This window comes from Oncorhynchus clarkii, chromosome 30 (assembly GCF_045791955.1).
Source record: "Oncorhynchus clarkii lewisi isolate Uvic-CL-2024 chromosome 30, UVic_Ocla_1.0, whole genome shotgun sequence".
Classification (NCBI taxonomy): Eukaryota; Metazoa; Chordata; class Actinopteri; order Salmoniformes; family Salmonidae; genus Oncorhynchus; species Oncorhynchus clarkii.
Genome location: NC_092176.1, coordinates 13,854,032 through 13,870,429, shown reverse-complemented (window position 1 = coordinate 13,870,429; position 16,398 = coordinate 13,854,032). Strand labels below are relative to the sequence as shown.

The 16,398-nt window shown below is 43.0% G+C and overlaps 1 protein-coding gene across 1 annotated transcript; it reads left to right on the top strand.

The window, feature by feature from the left end:
* The first annotated feature begins 890 nt into the window (after window positions 1–890).
* Window positions 891–5,542, top strand: LOC139389628 (4-hydroxyphenylpyruvate dioxygenase-like). Its single transcript, XM_071136485.1, has 14 exons — window positions 891–998; window positions 1,182–1,208; window positions 1,456–1,518; window positions 1,860–1,964; window positions 2,095–2,137; window positions 2,266–2,348; window positions 2,565–2,654; window positions 2,745–2,848; window positions 2,971–3,048; window positions 3,756–3,918; window positions 4,106–4,177; window positions 4,283–4,405; window positions 4,591–4,707; window positions 4,898–5,542. Exons 1-14 carry the CDS (start codon window positions 996–998, stop codon window positions 5,006–5,008), a joined length of 1,182 nt encoding a protein of 393 aa, XP_070992586.1. The 5' UTR covers window positions 891–995; the 3' UTR covers window positions 5,009–5,542.
* Window positions 5,543–16,398: the final 10,856 nt, after the last annotated feature.

Genomic DNA, 16,398 nt, shown 5'->3' with positions numbered 1-16,398 from the left:
TGTCTCTTTCTGCAGTACAATCTGTCAAATATCTTCTTCTTTAGGAATAATTAGCTTTTCGGCAGCCTTTCTGTTCCATTTCCACACTAGGGATAAATGCTTTCCTCATTTATGCAGGAATTTAACCAATTTGTTGACATCACTTTCTTAAGACACAGACTACTAGTTCAATTGAGGAAATGAGCTCTAGTGTAGTAGTGTATCATATTCACTACTATGTAAATCAGTTGGGAGGGCTGTCAATATTGTCACATTGGGCAAAAGTACATCAGGCAACATTGTCATTCACACACAACAATAGATCAATTGAAAACGTCTGGAATAACCATGTTCATACAAACGTTGATGATAAAGGATTTGTAAAGAATGATAGAGGGTATAAAACATTGTCATTAACAGATTACTAATTATGAAGAAGGGTAGGGGAGACTATTGAGGACTACCAATAGTTTGTTTCTGCAATGTGAAAATTGTGGCGACTGCTCCATACATATGTCAAAATAAACAGCCAATAGGAAAGCTGTACAAGCGAACCTCCTCGAGACTAAATACAAACACATGGCCTGACTAGAAAAGATTGTGAGTGCATTTTCTGTCTTTGCATAGTTTCAGTTTAAAAATAATTAACCATTTCGTTTTTAATATAACTTTTTCCGGTATTTGAGAAGAGGTAAGTGCATTTTTTTCGCATATCACTTTTTGTTATATGTGATGTATGCACCTAATTTATGTGATGCACCTAAGATAAACTTCTAGTATGAAATGTATTCCAAGCGTAGAGTCAAGCGTACCATTACTTGTATTTTTTTTAAACATATATATTGGGATGAGAAATTATTGCGTAACCTCTCTTTCTCTCTCAATAGCTCCGCATACTTCCGTGTACTCTCCTCCTCGAACAGCGGCAGGGCGTGGAACTTCATTCTGAACGTTGAAATGCTTGCCTTTATTGTACTGAGTTTATTTTCAAGCAGTTGAACGCCGAAGGGTACAAGATGGTAAGAGAAAATATATATTCATTCGAAAAGTGTTACATTTGTATTATTTAGATACATTTGTCAGTTGTGATTTGTCAGTTGTTATTGAATTTATAATTACTATTTCACATTCCAAGATTTATTAGTCGTTGGAATGATGATCTTAAACGTTATGCTGATGTGTAATGTTTTGTATCTATTTAGACTACCTACACAGACAGAGGTGAACATGTAAGTCCCTCAATTAATACTCTTTGTGAATAGATATTTTAATGAACACACAATTATTTTTTATGGATGTGTATTTTAACTAGTTCAAAGTATGATTTAAAAAATGTAACTAGACTACCAATATGTTTAAATATGCATAATCGTTCTCTTACATTTCATATTTTCTAATTGCTGTCATATGGACTGATGTATGCTAGATGTATCCCCCTCACATACCAGTATTAAATTGTTCTGGTTTTGTTCGAAGCACGACCATGGCAAGTTCATCTGTTTCGACCACATCACATTCTGGGTTGGAAATGCCAAACAGGTATGAAGCTCATGTGCTGATTTTAAATTGTTTTGCATGTTGTTACATTTTTCCTGAACATTCTCAAAGTTAGAGGACTATTCACTGAGGGGGATGGCTATTGGCTCTTTTAAGGGGTGGAGGGACATTTGGCATGAAACCTCAGAGTAGACCCCATCATCCTCTAATTTGATCCAGATGCTTTCCCACTCCATCACCAAGGGGTGGCGCTCCCAGCACACCAGTCCTTTACAGTACAACAACACACTGTATAGAAATTGTGTTAAAGTTTTGTGCCTAAACAGTAAATGTACAAGTGTTTGGTTGTGAGTGCCAATGGTGTTTTTCTTCTGTTTCAACAGGCAGCATCTTACTATTGTAACAAGCTTGGATTTGAACCGTTGGCCTACCAGGGTTTAGAGACAGGCTGCCGTGATGTGGTGTCTCATGTGGTCAAACAAGGCAAGGTGAGCAGAGCATTGCAGCATATCCTAAATTAATTATGGCACATGTTAATAATAGATCGTAACTTGTTACAAGTGATGGAAGTTCCGTGGTTGTCCATCATGTAACTTTTGGGCTTTTTGTCTTTCCCAGATTATGTATGTATTCGCGTCCGCCCTCAATCCTGGAAACAAAGGTACAGTATGACAAAAACGTCACCGTTCATATGGTTAAATATTATGAGATTGGTTGTCACTGACTAGTGTGCTACTTCACTCACTTTGATTTTAATATACTGCACTTTTGTCCATCTGCCTTATTCAGAAATGGGGGAGCATTTGGTGAAGCATGGGGATGGCGCCAGGGACATTGCATTCACTGTGGAGAACTGTGATTACCTTGTGCAGGTATCAAAGCATGCTTGCTATTTAATCCAAAATATCAGCTTTTTCTGGAATGAGGAGAATGCTTCTTTCCTAATGAGATGGGTTGAAAATATTATTAAGGATTGCCATCTTTTTCTTGGATTTATTGAAAAGACGCATAGCTATAGGATAATTATTTTAATCTTCCTGGATCTTTATCACATGTGCATATGTTTATTTGTCTATTATACTCTTTAGAAAGCCAGAGAGCGTGGTGCCATCATAGTGAAAGAGCCGTATGTATTGGAGGACAATTATGGCAGGGTTAAGCTAGCTGTTCTCCAGACGGTAAGTCAGTCAACATCTGCTGAAACTGAGCAGAGGAAAGTAGATTTACAGTATGCTCTAGATTTGGGATTTTCTCTTATATCACTATAGTATGGGGACACAACACACACATTTGTGGAGAGGACAGCCTACAAAGGGCTTTTCCTCCCAGGGTTCCATCCTCCTCTCCACCGGGACCCCTTGTTGGCCAAGCTGTGAGTATGAGCAAATATACCTGGTGTTAGAGATGAGATTAGCTTTTATAGATCATTGTAAACGAGACACTGTTTCAGTTAAGCAGTTTGGCGTCACTGTGAAGCCTTATCTAACATTACAGACCCTGTGGATTACTGAACTTCATTGACCATGTTGTGGGGAACCAGCCGGATGATGAGATGGTGCCTGTGGTGGAATGGTAAGGCATTGTCTAGGTCTAGATTAGAGGATTTACAACATTTACATTTTAGTAATTTAGCAGATGGTGTTATCCAGAGTGACTTACAGGAGCAATTAGAGTTCAACAGATTTTTCACCTAGTCATGGATTTGTACCAGTGACCTTTCGGTTACTTGCCCAATGCTCTTAAACGCTAGGCTACCTGCTGCCCTACTATTACACATCCTGCTGTACATTTTGTTCCATACAAAAACATCCATGGATATCAGTTTCCTCCTCGAAAAAAAAAACTACCACACACTAATCACAATATAAAAAACAGCAGTCTATAGACAACATTTTAGGGTTCATTTGACATTCTCTAGAATGTTTTCCATCCAATGCAAGTAAAGCCAAGTTTGACTGCTCTTCACGTTTCTCCATACAGCAGTGGTTTGGTTGGTGGATAGATGGGTGGGTGGGGACGTGTCTGTATTACGTAACCCAGGCTGTTTGGCATAGGTCAGAGACTAATATTACTTAGCAGTTTTTGAGCTGGGTCCCAGGGGCTCCCCACATCTGGAGTCAATTAGAGGTCCCCCATGCAGCTCTGAGATGAAAAACAGGGATGGGTTTGATCTCTAAAGGGAAGGCCCAAGGATTAGGGCCTTGGGATAGATATAGTGTAGTCTCTCACCTATCCATTCAACACACAAAGATTCCTGAGTAGTAGTTATGTTTCCATAGGTACCAGAAGAACCTGCTCTTCCACCGGTTCTGGTCGGTGGATGACAAGCAGCTGCAGACAGATTTCAGTGCACTGCGCTCCATCGTTGTGGCCAATTATGAAGAGACAGTGAAGATGCCCATTAATGAGCCAGCCATGGGAAAACGCAAGTCCCAGATCCAGGCAAGTCATATGCCTTGTTATTCAATATATCATATATTAAGTATGTCAAGAGGTATTTACTTATGTAACAAAGACATACAAATGTCCTCCATTCACATATATTTAGTACTGTACCTTTAAGAAACGTAGCATTACAAAAAAGTCAAGTGTAGAGTTTGTACCTTGCTAAACTCACTGGATTTAACAGGAGTATGTGGAATACTACGGTGGCCCAGGTGTCCAGCACATCGCCATGAACACATCAGACATCATCACTGCAGTAAGTATTTTCACAAATAAAGGCTAAGCTCAACCTGGTCACTATAATATACACATCAATGGAAGATGAAAGCTTGGTGTGGTTAGTGTATTCTCCTTGTTGTAGATCCGTAACCTGAAGGAGCGTGGCATGGAGTTCATGTGTGTGCCAGACACCTACTACCAGCTGCTGAGAAAGAATCTCCAACACTCCCAAGTCAGGATCACTGAGGACCTGGACATTCTGGAGGTCAGAGACACAACTTTCCCTGCTGTTTGAATACATTTTCCAATTATTTATTATATTTAATTTATCCAAATACCTGATAGTTAAATGCATAAGGATGGTAATTACAATCAGTTAATTTGAAGTTCCATGCTCGGTTCTTAGCTTTTCAGCCTGATAAGCACTTTTATGTCCTGTTGCTTTGACAGGAGCTGAAGATCTTAGTGGATTTTGATGACAGTGGCTACCTGCTCCAGATCTTCACCAAGCCTGTTCAGGACCGTCCCACGGTGTTTCTGGAGGTCATTCAGAGACACAACCATCAGGTGAGAGTAGCATGAAATATCATAGAGCATTACAAATGAAACAATATGAAACCATTATGATTTTAAGAATATGAGCTTTCTTAGTTTATTGAAAAATCAATTTGCAGTATGTAGTGATGATAAAGGTGGATGTGCAGGTCTACATTTAGACTGAAAATGATGTAAAAACATGTCTTTGTACTCTTCCAAGGGCTTTGGTGCAGGCAACTTCAAGGCTCTTTTCGAAGCCATCGAGGCAGACCAGAATGCTAGAGGGAACTTGACTATCCTGACCCCTAATGGTGTGTCTAACCATATTTGAGCTTGCAAATAATTTGTTCAATGATTTATTGGAGAGCTGTATCTGCACACTATATATAAATGGAATTATGATTGACAGTGCTTGTGGAGTCAAACGTAAGGAACGATTGTTCATTATTAGAATAATACAGTGATGCTGTAAAAAGAACATACTAAAACATTTTGACTTGAAGCCAAATTGTTATATTTGTGTTTGTGACTGATCAGAATCAGATATGTTGATGTACAATACATACAGTAGCAACAGCGACAGAGCAGACATCATTATGCAATTTGAGCCAGATATATAATTTAGCATTAACTGGCTTTTTTTTTTTTTAAATGTGACCTCACTCTGTAGTCTTAGCTTTATATTGTCTTATTTGTTTATTTCTGAAAAAATAATAACAAATAAACCACAACCTAACCAGGAGGGTGGTAATAAACTACAACTCAAAATAATGCATAGTAAGAACACACAAATGTCAGTTATTTGTATCCCTTCACTTCAAACTGTTACTTTTAGCATTCATATTTAAGAGCATGTAATAGAACTGTATTGAGACTCCATCATTCACAGTGTTTGTTTGTATTTGAGAGTGAATTTATCAAAAATATGTAACAAATCAATTATAAATATACAGTTCCACTCTGTCTTAAAAATAAATACCTGAGAAAACAATTACCATAAGAACCCAGTAAAAGGCTTGACACAAACTGAATACATCGCCATTAGCTCTCATGTACACATAACTCATCATGTACATATTTGCACAACAAACCATATTTTCAGGTCAAGGTATTTTCAAACCCCACCCTGTACTTTTAAATGCTAAAGGAGAGGAACACAGAGCCCGCCCCCGGTGTGTGGTTATGTCAGGAACTGTTTTAAATTATTATTATTTTAAAGTTAGCATTTTGTATCGCTTGTTATAGCGCCACCATGTGGTCAATTGGCATGCCATTCCATGAGAGGGTGTGGCCTTTGGCCCTTTACCTTCATGCAAGGTTGCAACCTCCTAGGCCTTACCATCTCATGGGAATAGGCTTTCTTTTGCTGCTTGAACCCCTAATAACAGTGACCCCATTAGTGTATCAGTTTCCCACCCCAGCTACAGTATGTTAATAACAGCTCTGTAGTAAAGGACATGCCAGGCGGTGTCAGAGGTGGGCCCAAAAGGTTGTCGAGGACTCCGGCCACCCTCGTCGTGGACTGTTGTCTCTGCTACCGCACGGCAAGCGGTACCGGAGGGTCAAGTCTAGGTCCAAGAGGCTTCTGAGCAGCTTCTACCCCCAAGCCATAAGACTACTGAACATCTAATAAAATGTCTACCCAGACTACTTGCACCCCCCCCATCTCTTTTACGCTGCTACTACTCTCTGTCTATTATCTATGCATAGTCACTTTAACTCTACCTACATGTACATATTACCTCAACTAACCGGTGCCCCCGCACTGTATCGGTACCCCCTGTATGTAGCCTCACTATTGTTATTCTACTGCTGCTCTTTAGTTATTTGTTACTTTCTTTCTTTTTTTCTTTCTTTCTTGTTTTAAACTACATTGTTTGTTAAGGGCTTGTGAGTAAGCATTTCGCTGTAAGGTTGTACCTGTGGTATTCGGGGCATGTGGCAAATAACATTTGAGTTGATTTGATATGTTATGAGGGGGGACCCAGAGAGTGTCACTGAGACAGCTGAAGCCATTGTCTTGCTGCAGCAGCCTGTCATAGGTGAAATGCAGCTCCTTGGCGTCCCCCTCACCCAGGCCATCCCTCCAGACACTGTGGAGGACATCCAACTCCTCATGGTGAGAACGATGACAGAGGCAGGGACTGACCGAGGAGACAGGGGAGGGTGTGGCTCTCTGCAGTGACCTCATCCTTTGCAATCGCCTCATTTTTTATTCATTTTTTTATTTCATCTTTATTTAACCAGGTAGGCTAGTTGAGAACAAGTTCTCATTTACAACTGTGACCTGACCAAGGTAAAGCAAAGCAGTGTGACACAAACAACAACACAGTTACACATGGAATAACAAACATACAGTCAATAAAACAATAGAAAAGTGTATATACAGTGTGTGGAAATGAGGAAGGATAAGGGAGGTAAGGCAATGAACAGGCCATAGGGGCGAAATAATTACAATTTAGCATTAACACTGGAGTGAATAGATATGTAGCTTCATCTTCTGCCAATCTACCATTCCAGTGTTTAATTGCTATATTGTAATTACTTCGCCACCATGGCCTATTTATTTCCTTAACTTACCTCATTTGCACTCACTGTATATAGACTTTTTGTTTTCTTTTGTTCTACTGTATTATTGACTGTATGTTTTGTGTAACTCTGTGTTGTTGTATGTGTTGAATTGCTACGCTTTATCTTGGCCAGGTCGCAGTTGCAAATGAGAACTTGTTCTCAACTAGCCTACATGGTTAAATAAAGATGAAATAAAAAAATGAATAAAAAATGAGGCGATTGCAAAGGATGAGGTCACTGCAGAGAGCCACACCCTCCCCTGTCTCCTCGGTCAGTCCCTGCCTCTGTCATCGTTCTCACCATGAGGAGTTGGATGTCCTCCACAGTGTCTGGAGGGATGGCCTGGGTGAGGCCAAATTATAGGTGGGCTACGTACAGGTGCAGTGATCTGTGAGCTGCTCTGACAGCTGGTGCTTAAAGCTAGTGAGGGAGATATGAGTCTCCAGCTTCAGTGATTTTTGCAGTTTGTTCCTGTCATTGGCAGCAGAGAACTGGAAGGAAAGGCGGCCAAAGGAAAAATTGGCTTTGGGGGTGACCAGTGGAATATACCTGCTGGAGAGCATGCTACGGGTGGGTGCTGCTATGGCGACCAGTGAGCTGAGATAAGCCAGAGCTTTACCTACCAAAGACTTGTAGAAGTACTGGAGCCAATGGGTATGGCGACAAATATGTAGCTAGGGCCAGCCAACGAGAGCATACAGGTCGCAGTGGTGGGTAGTATATGGGGCTTTGGTGACAAAATGGATTGCACTGTGATAGACTGCATCCAATTTGCTGAGTAGAGTGTTTGGAGGCTATTTTGTAAATGACATCACCGAAGTCAAGGATCGGTAGGATAGTCAGTTTTATGTTTGGCAGCATGAGTGAAGGAGGCTTTGTTGCGAAATAGGAAGCCTATTCAACATTTAATTTTGGATTGGAGATGCTTAATGTGAGTCTGGAAGGAGAGTTTACAGTCTAGGTACCTAGGTATTTGTAGTTGTCCACATATTCTAAGTCAGAACCGTCCAGAGTAGTGATGCTGGACGGGCGGGCAGGTGTGGGCAGCGATCGGTTGAAGAGCATGCATTTAGTTTTACTTGCATTTAAGAGCAGTTGGAGGCCACAGAAGGAGAGTTGTAAGGCATTAAAGCTCATCTGGAGGTTAGTTAACACAGTGTCCAAAGAAGGGCCAGAAGTATACAGAATGGTGTCGTCTGCGTAGTGGTGGATCAGAGAATCACCAGCAGCAAGAGCGACATCGTTGATGTATACAGAGAAAAGAGTCGGCCCGAGGATTGAACCCTGTGGCACCCCCATAGAGAATGCCAGAGGTCTGGACAACAGGCCCTCTGATTTGACACACTGAACTCTGTCTGAGATGTAGTTGGTGAACCAGGCGAGGCAATCATTTGAGAAGCCATCTTCTGCCTCATTTCCACCTCATTCTCCATTGTACCCCCCTCCAGGAGCACTTCCCCATCTCTCTCTGGTTCTCCACATCTACCAGCCCTGGCTGGTTCTCCAGGCCATGCAAGGACATCTTCCTGTGGGACCCAGGATTAGGATTAAGCCAAACACCCACATGGTTAGGAGTCTCTGCTGATTACAGAGAGGCGGCTAGGAGAGGAAGCTAGAAAAGAGGAGCACCACTGTCCTCTGTGAAGAGGCCACACTAAGAAAAAATGGTTCCAAAAGGGTTCTTTGGCTGTCCTCGTAGGAGAACCCTTTTGGGTTTCATATAGAACCCTTTTTGGTTCCCAGTAGATCCCCTTTGGGTTTCATGTATAACCATCTGTGGATAAGGTTCTACATAGAACCCCAAAGAGTTCTTTTTGAAATTATTTTTTATAATTTTACCCCTTTGTCTCCCCAATTTCGTGATATCCAATTGGTTGTTACAGTCTTGTCCCATTGCTGCATCTCCCGTACAGACTCGGGAGAGGCGAAGGTTGAGAGCCATGAGAAAATAGCCCTGCCAAGCCGCACTGCTCGCTTAACCTGTAAGCCAGCCGCACCAATGGGTCGGAGGAAACACTGTACAACTGACGAACGCAGTCAGCTTGCAGGTGCCCGGCCCGCCACAAGGAGTCGCTAGAGCGCGATGGGACAAGAAAATCCTGACCGGCCAAACCCTCCCCTAAAGCAGACAATTCTCCCGGCCGGCTGTGACACAGTCTGGGATCGAACCCAGGGTTGTAGTGACACCTCAAGCACTGTGAAGCAAGGCCGCAGACCGCTGTGCCACTTGGGAGGCCTAACCCCAAAGAGTTCTACCTGAAACCAAAAGGGTTCTACCTGGAACCCAAAAGGATTCTTCAGAGGGTTTTTCTGTGGGAACAGCCGCATAACTCTTTCAGGTTCTAGATAGCGCTTTAGAAAAAAAGGTGCTATCTAGGGGGAATTTCTTGTGTTCTCTTGGTCGGGATTAAGTCCCTCCCGGGTGTCCGTGGGGTCTAGGGAGCAAGAAGGATATCAAAACATTTCTGCAGCATTGAAGGTCCCCAAGAACACAAAGGAACTCTGGAGCTTTGTAAGAGTGAGCATCGGGTTCTTGGTCACCTCCCTGACAAAGGCCCTTCTCCCCCGATTGCTCAGTTTGGCCGGGCGACCAGCTCTATGACGAGGCTTGGTGGTTCCAAACTTCTTCCATTTAAGATTGATGGAGGCTACTGTGTTCTTGGGAACCTTCAATGTTTTGGTAGCCTTCCCCAGATCTGTCAACTGTGGGCCCTTATATAGACCGGTGTGTGCCTTTCCAAATCATGTCCAATCAATTGAATTTACCACAGGTGGACTCCAGTCAAGGATGATAAATGGAAACAGGATGCACCTAAGCTCAATTTCGAGTCTCATAGCAAAGTGTCTGAATACTTATGTACGTAAGGTATTTCTGTTTTCTTTTTAATAAATGTGCAACAAAAAAATATATGTTTTCACTTTGTAATTGTGGAGTATTGTGTGTAGATTGATGAGGAAAAGATTTCATGTAATACATTTTAGAACAAGAGTTACATAACAAAATGTGGAAAAAGGGAAGGGGACTGGAATACTTTCCGAATGCACTGTACCTTGTCAATTATGAACTCCCATCAGTCAGTCTCTGCAGAGGATTGGTGTCCTGAATGTAGAGACACAATATGTGTATTAAACAATGTCTCTTGTTTCATAAACACAAGATTGAATTCTCTGTTGGAAAAATACTAATGAACATAGTAGTAGAGATGTATCATTTGCAGACTCTCAGTTTTGGAGGGTGTGCTCATCACTGCCCACTGGCAATGTCCAAGGGCTGTAAAGTCCACCAACAAGGAGCCGGAAGTACAACATTTTGTTTTCTCCTGAGCATAAGAGTCAGATGGAGCAACCTCCTGGTGAATAAACACTCCAGGGTTCCCGTAATGTAGGATACATAAAAAGTCAATTGAAAATCCTAAATCCTAATCTTTTATCACATTTATTGATAGTAGTTACCAATCAATCAATCAAATGTATTTATAAAGCCCTTTTTACATCAGCAGATGTCACAAAGTGTTAGGTATGCATAACTGGCTGTAAGGGAGTCAGGAGCAGGAGAGCAGAAGTTGGGTAGCCAAAGGAGCCTTTTATTTCGGCGAACAAAACACACGGCACTAAGAACATTAAACACAACATGGGTTGACATAACCCAGCGCAAACCAGTCTAGCGTGCACATACACGAAACAACAAACAATTCCACCTACAGACATGGGGGGGAACAGAGGGTTATATACTGTACATGTCTAATACTGAGGGAATTCAAACCAGGTATGTAGGAAGACAAGACAAGACAAATGGAAAAATGAAAGGTGGATCGGCGATGGCTAGAAAGCCGGTGACGCCGAACAAGGAGAGGCACCGACTTCAGCGGAAGTCGTGACAGTACCCCCCCTCCCACCTTGAAGCGCAGCTGCAGCACGCGGACCACCCAGAGGGCAAGGTGCAGGGAGGTCCGGACGGAGACGGTGGAACTCCTCCCAACACGTCCTCCACCGGAACCCAGCATCTCTCCTCCGGACCGTACCCTTCCCACTCTACGAGGTACTGAAGGCTCCCGCACCTCAGACTCCTGGAGTGGGCCAGCCACCACCGGCCTGAGGAGAGACGCATGGAACGAGGGGTTAATACGGTAATCGGGGGCGGTAACCTGTAACACACCTCGTTCAGTCTCCTCAGGACTTTGAAAGGCCCCACAAACAGACCCAGAATCCGACAGGGCAGGCGGAGGGACAGGTTTCGGGTCGAGAGCCAGACCCGGTCCCCTGGTGCGAACACCGGGGCCTCACTGCGGTGACGGTCTGCACTGACTTTCTGGCGCAGCACGGCACACTGAAGGTGAACATGGGCGGCGTCCCATGTCTCCTCAGCGCGCTGGAACCAGTCGTCCACCGCAGGAGCTTCGGTCTAACTCTGATGCCAAGGAGCCAGAACCGGTTGGTACCCCAGTACGCACTGGAAGGGGGAGAGGTTAGTGGAGGAGTGGCGAAGCGAGTTCTGGGCAATCTCTGCCCAGGGCATGAACGCCGCCCACTCCCCTGGCCGGTCCTGGCAATAAGACCACAGAAACCTACCCACATCCTGGTTAACTCTCTCCACCTGCCCGTTACTGTCCGGGTGAAAACCATGAATGCCCTCCAGACCCTCGAAGTGAACTGGGGACCCAGATCAGACACTATGTCCTCAGGCACCCCGTAGTGCCGGAAGACGTGCGTTAACAAGGCCTCCGCAGTCTGTAGGACCGTAGGGAGACCGGGCAGAGGAAGGAGACGGCAGGACTTAAAGAAACGATCCACAACAACCAGGATCGTGGTGTGAAGAATACGGATGTGGAGGTCCTAGGCTGGCGTGGTTACACGTGGTTTGCAGTTATGAGGCCGGTTGGACATACTGCCAAATTCTCTAAAACGATGTTAGAGGTGGCTTATCGTAGAAAAATGAACATTACATTCTCTGGCAACAGCTCTGGTGGACATTCCTCAATTCAGCATGCCAATTGCATGCTCACTCAAAACTCTGTGGCAATGTGTTGTGTGACAAAACTGCACATTTTAGAGTGGCCTTTTATTGTCCCCAGCACAAGGTACACCAGAAATGCTCACTAACAGGGATTTTAAACAAATTTGTGCACAACATTTGAGAGAAGTAAGCTTTTTGTTCTCATGGAACATTTCTGTGATCTTTTATTTCAGCTCATGAAACATGGGACCAACACTTTACATGTTGCAATAATATTTTTGTTCTGTGAATTTTCTAATTGCCCGAGATTGACATAGCCTATTTATTGTGGTGTTGAAAACAAAGGGCCCGAAGTCGGTATGCTTTGTTTGTTGGTTGTGTGGTGCATTGGCATAGAAACCTGTTGGTGGAAAATTTGTTGCAAATATTTTATATAATTATAAATATGGCCTCAAAATGTTGGAAATCGGATTTCCCCCTAGCTGATCATTGTCTGCAGCCGGCTCTGATCTGTAGTAAAACAGACAGGAAGAGTGAGTTTGTCTGTGGTGGTCGGCGAACCCTCAACCTTCTGGCCTGTAGCCTCATGTGGCATCAACTGTTCCACAAAAGCATGCTGAAGGGTCAAATTCGATGTCCACGTTTATAAACGCTGGGTCTGTACAGTTATTTATGTGTGGTCTTAAACATTATTTTGAGTTAATTATTTGAGGGGGAGGGTGTTCAATTTATTTTACAGTACCAGGGGATGGTCATGTGAACATATTTTTAACAGTGTGGAGGCGGGGGAATTATCGATCTGTCCTTTACCTGGCTGGTCTTGACCATTCCCATATCTACTACCTCAGTTGAAAAGACATTCTCCGTCCTGAAACATATTAGGACCGACTGTCAGCCTTGGCTTTGATCTCAATTGAGAAAATAAGCCTCAGTATTTTTTCTGTTGCTATTTGCTAATAATCTTTTTGATATAATGCGTGTGAAACATTGTTGCATTTAAACTTTAGATCTCAGGTTATTTTGTGTGCTGATCTACTGGTTTATTATTTGGTGCTGAAATAGCGGAGGCAGCGCGCCTGTTTCCTTTGCTCTGGCTCGCAGTTAGTGGTCCTGAATCAATAGTTAGGCCTACGTGTGGTTGAATTTATTCTGCCACTGTGTGAGTGTGACTGTTGTCTTCTGGAACTGTGAAACAATGTATGGCATTTCGGCCTCATATCACAGTGGCTTATGAATGCATTTCTAATGGGATTATAGAGTAGTCTAAACAACACAATTATCACAACATAACACATTGTAATATGGCTTTTTTTCCTGACTTGGTTCCCCGGTGATCTACACGCACCGCTACTGTTGATGTGTCACTGTTGTGTCTGTGTGCTGTCTCTGTGTGAGCTGCAGCCCGAAGCACAGCTCAGGCCTGTTTGATTTTGTCATCAAAAAGCATTGTTTCTAAACTGAAGGCCAAGGTCTAAACTGAAGGCCAAGGTCACAGTTTGCCACTGCAGGTTAACATTCACAAGGCCGCTGCGCCAGATGGATTACCAGGACACATACTCGGAGCATGCGCTGATCAGCTGGCAACTGTCCTCACTGATATTTTCAACCTCTCCCTGACCCAGTATGTAAGACCTACATGTTTCAACCAGACCACCATAGTCCCTGTGTCCAAAAACACCTAGGTAACCTGTCTAAATGAATATCCCCCCGTAGCACTCTGTACACATCTGTAGCCATGAAATGCTTTGAAAGGCTGTTCATGGCTCACATCAACATCATCATCCCAGACACCCTGGACCCACTACAATTTGCATACCACCCCAACAGATCCACAGATGACGCAATCTCTATTGCACTCCACACTGCAAACTTCCAACTGGACAAGAGGAACACCTATGTGAGAATACTGTTCATTGACTATAGCTCAGCATTCAACACCATAGTGCCCTCCAAGCTCATCACTAAGCTCAGGACCCTGGGACTGAACACCTCCCTCTGCAACTGGATCCTGGACTTCCTGACGGCCGGCCCCAGGTGTTGAGGGTAGGCAACAACACATCCACCACATGGACCCTCAACACTGGGGCCCCTCCGTGTTGTGTACTTAGTCCCCTCCTGTACTCCCTGTTCACCCACGACTGCATGGCTCCAACACCATCCTTACGTTTGCTGATGATACGACGGTGGCCTGATCCCCTAAGACGATAACATAGCCTATAGGAAGGAAGTCAGTGACCTGGCAGTGTGGTACCAGGGCTACAACCTCTCCCTCAACTCAACAAGACAAAGGAGCTAATTGTGGACTAATAGAAATGGAGGGCGGAGCACGCCCCCATCCACATTGACAGGGCTGTAGTGGTGTGGCTCGAGAGCTCTTTTGATTCATCACATACGCTGCTGCTACTGTTTATTATCTATCCTGTTGCCTAGTCACTTTAACCCTACCTATACAGTGCCTTCAGAAAGTATTTACACCCCTTTACTTTTTCCACATTTAGTTGTGATACAGCCTGAATTTAAAATGGATTCAATTGAGATTTTTTTGTCACACAATACCCCACAATGTCAAAGTGGAATTATGTTTTTGAAATGTTTGCTAATTAAATAAAAAGGAAAAGCTGAAATGTCTCAACCCCTTTGTTATGGCGAGCATAAAAAAGTTTGGGAGTAAAAAGGTGCTTAACAAATCATATGATAAGTTGCATGGACTCTGTGTGCAATAATAGTGTTGAACATGATTTTTGGAGGACTATCTCTGTACCCCAAACATACAATTATCTGTAAGTTTCCTTAATCGAGCATTGAATTTCAAACGCAGAGACAGAGTTTTCCAACCAATGCCTTGCAAAGAAGGGCATCTATTGGTAGATGAATGATACCATTCCACTTATACCAGTCCATCCATTACCATAAGCCCGTTCTCCCCAATTAAGGTGCCACCAGCCTCCTGTGGCAATACACCCAGTCACTACAAAGATACAGGCGTCCTTCCTAACTCAGTTGCCGGAGAGGATAGAAACCGTTGAGGGATTTCACCATGAGGCCAATGGTAACTTTCAAACAGTTACAGAGTTTAATGGCTACTCATAATTACAGGAGGCCTGTACAGAATAAAACATATTCCAAATACAGCATAACACATCCATATTTTCAAGCACAGTGGAGGTTACATCATATTATGGGTATGCTTGTAATCATTAAGGACAGGGGAGTTTTTCAGAATAAAGTTAAGCAGAGGTAAAATCCTAGAGGAAAACCTGGTTCAGTCTGCTTTCAACCAGACACTGGGAAATTAATTCACCTTTCAGCGGGACAATAATTTAAAACACAAAGCCAAATCTACACTGAGATGCTTACCAAGAAGACAGTAAATGTTCCTGAGTGGCCGAGTTAAAGTTTTGATTTAAATCTACTTGTAAATCTATGGCAAGACCTGAAAACGGTTGTCTAGAAATTATCAACAATCAATTTGATTGGCAAACGTTGCACAATCCAGGTGTGGAAAGATTTTAGAGACTCACCCAGAAAGACTCAGCTGTAATTGCTGCCAAAAAGCGTTTTTACAAAGTATTGGGAGTGTGAATATTTATGTAAATATTTTATGTATTTCATTTTCAATACATTTTCCAACATTTCTAACAACAAATGTTCACTTCGTCATTATAGGCTATAGAGTGTACATGGGTGAGAAAAATGTCTCCCATTTTGAATTCAGGCTGTAAAAACAAAACATGGAGTAAGTCAAGCACAGGAGGTTGGTGGCACCTTAATTGGGGAGGATGGGCTCATGGTAGTGGCTGAAGCAGAATGGTATTGTAACAAGTGCGCTAAGAGTCGGGAAGATAGTTCAGGGAGTGAGTGTTTCAATAAATAAACCGCAACTAAATACAAAACAAGAACCACAAACATTTTTTTACCTTTATTAAACCAGGCAAGTCAGTTAAGAACAAATTGTTATTTTCAATGACGGCCTAGGGTTAACTGCCTGCTCAGGGGCAGAACGACAGATTTGTACCTTGTCAGCTCGGGGGTTTGAACTTGCAACCTTCCGGTTACTAGTCCAACGCTCTAACCACTAGGCTACACTTCCACATGACACTGGAACAGAAGCAGTGATGCCTGGGAAAGGAACCAAAGGGAGTGACATATATAGGGAAGGTAATCAGGGAAGTGATTGAGTCCAGGTGAGTCAGATT

Coding starts and splice junctions, on each gene's coding strand:
- LOC139389628 (XM_071136485.1), top strand. Junction 1,209..1,455: donor ACACAGACAGAGGTGAACAT/GTAAGTCCCTCA, acceptor TTTTGTTCGAAG/CACGACCATGGCAAGTTCAT. Junction 3,049..3,755: donor ATGGTGCCTGTGGTGGAATG/GTAAGGCATTGT, acceptor ATGTTTCCATAG/GTACCAGAAGAACCTGCTCT.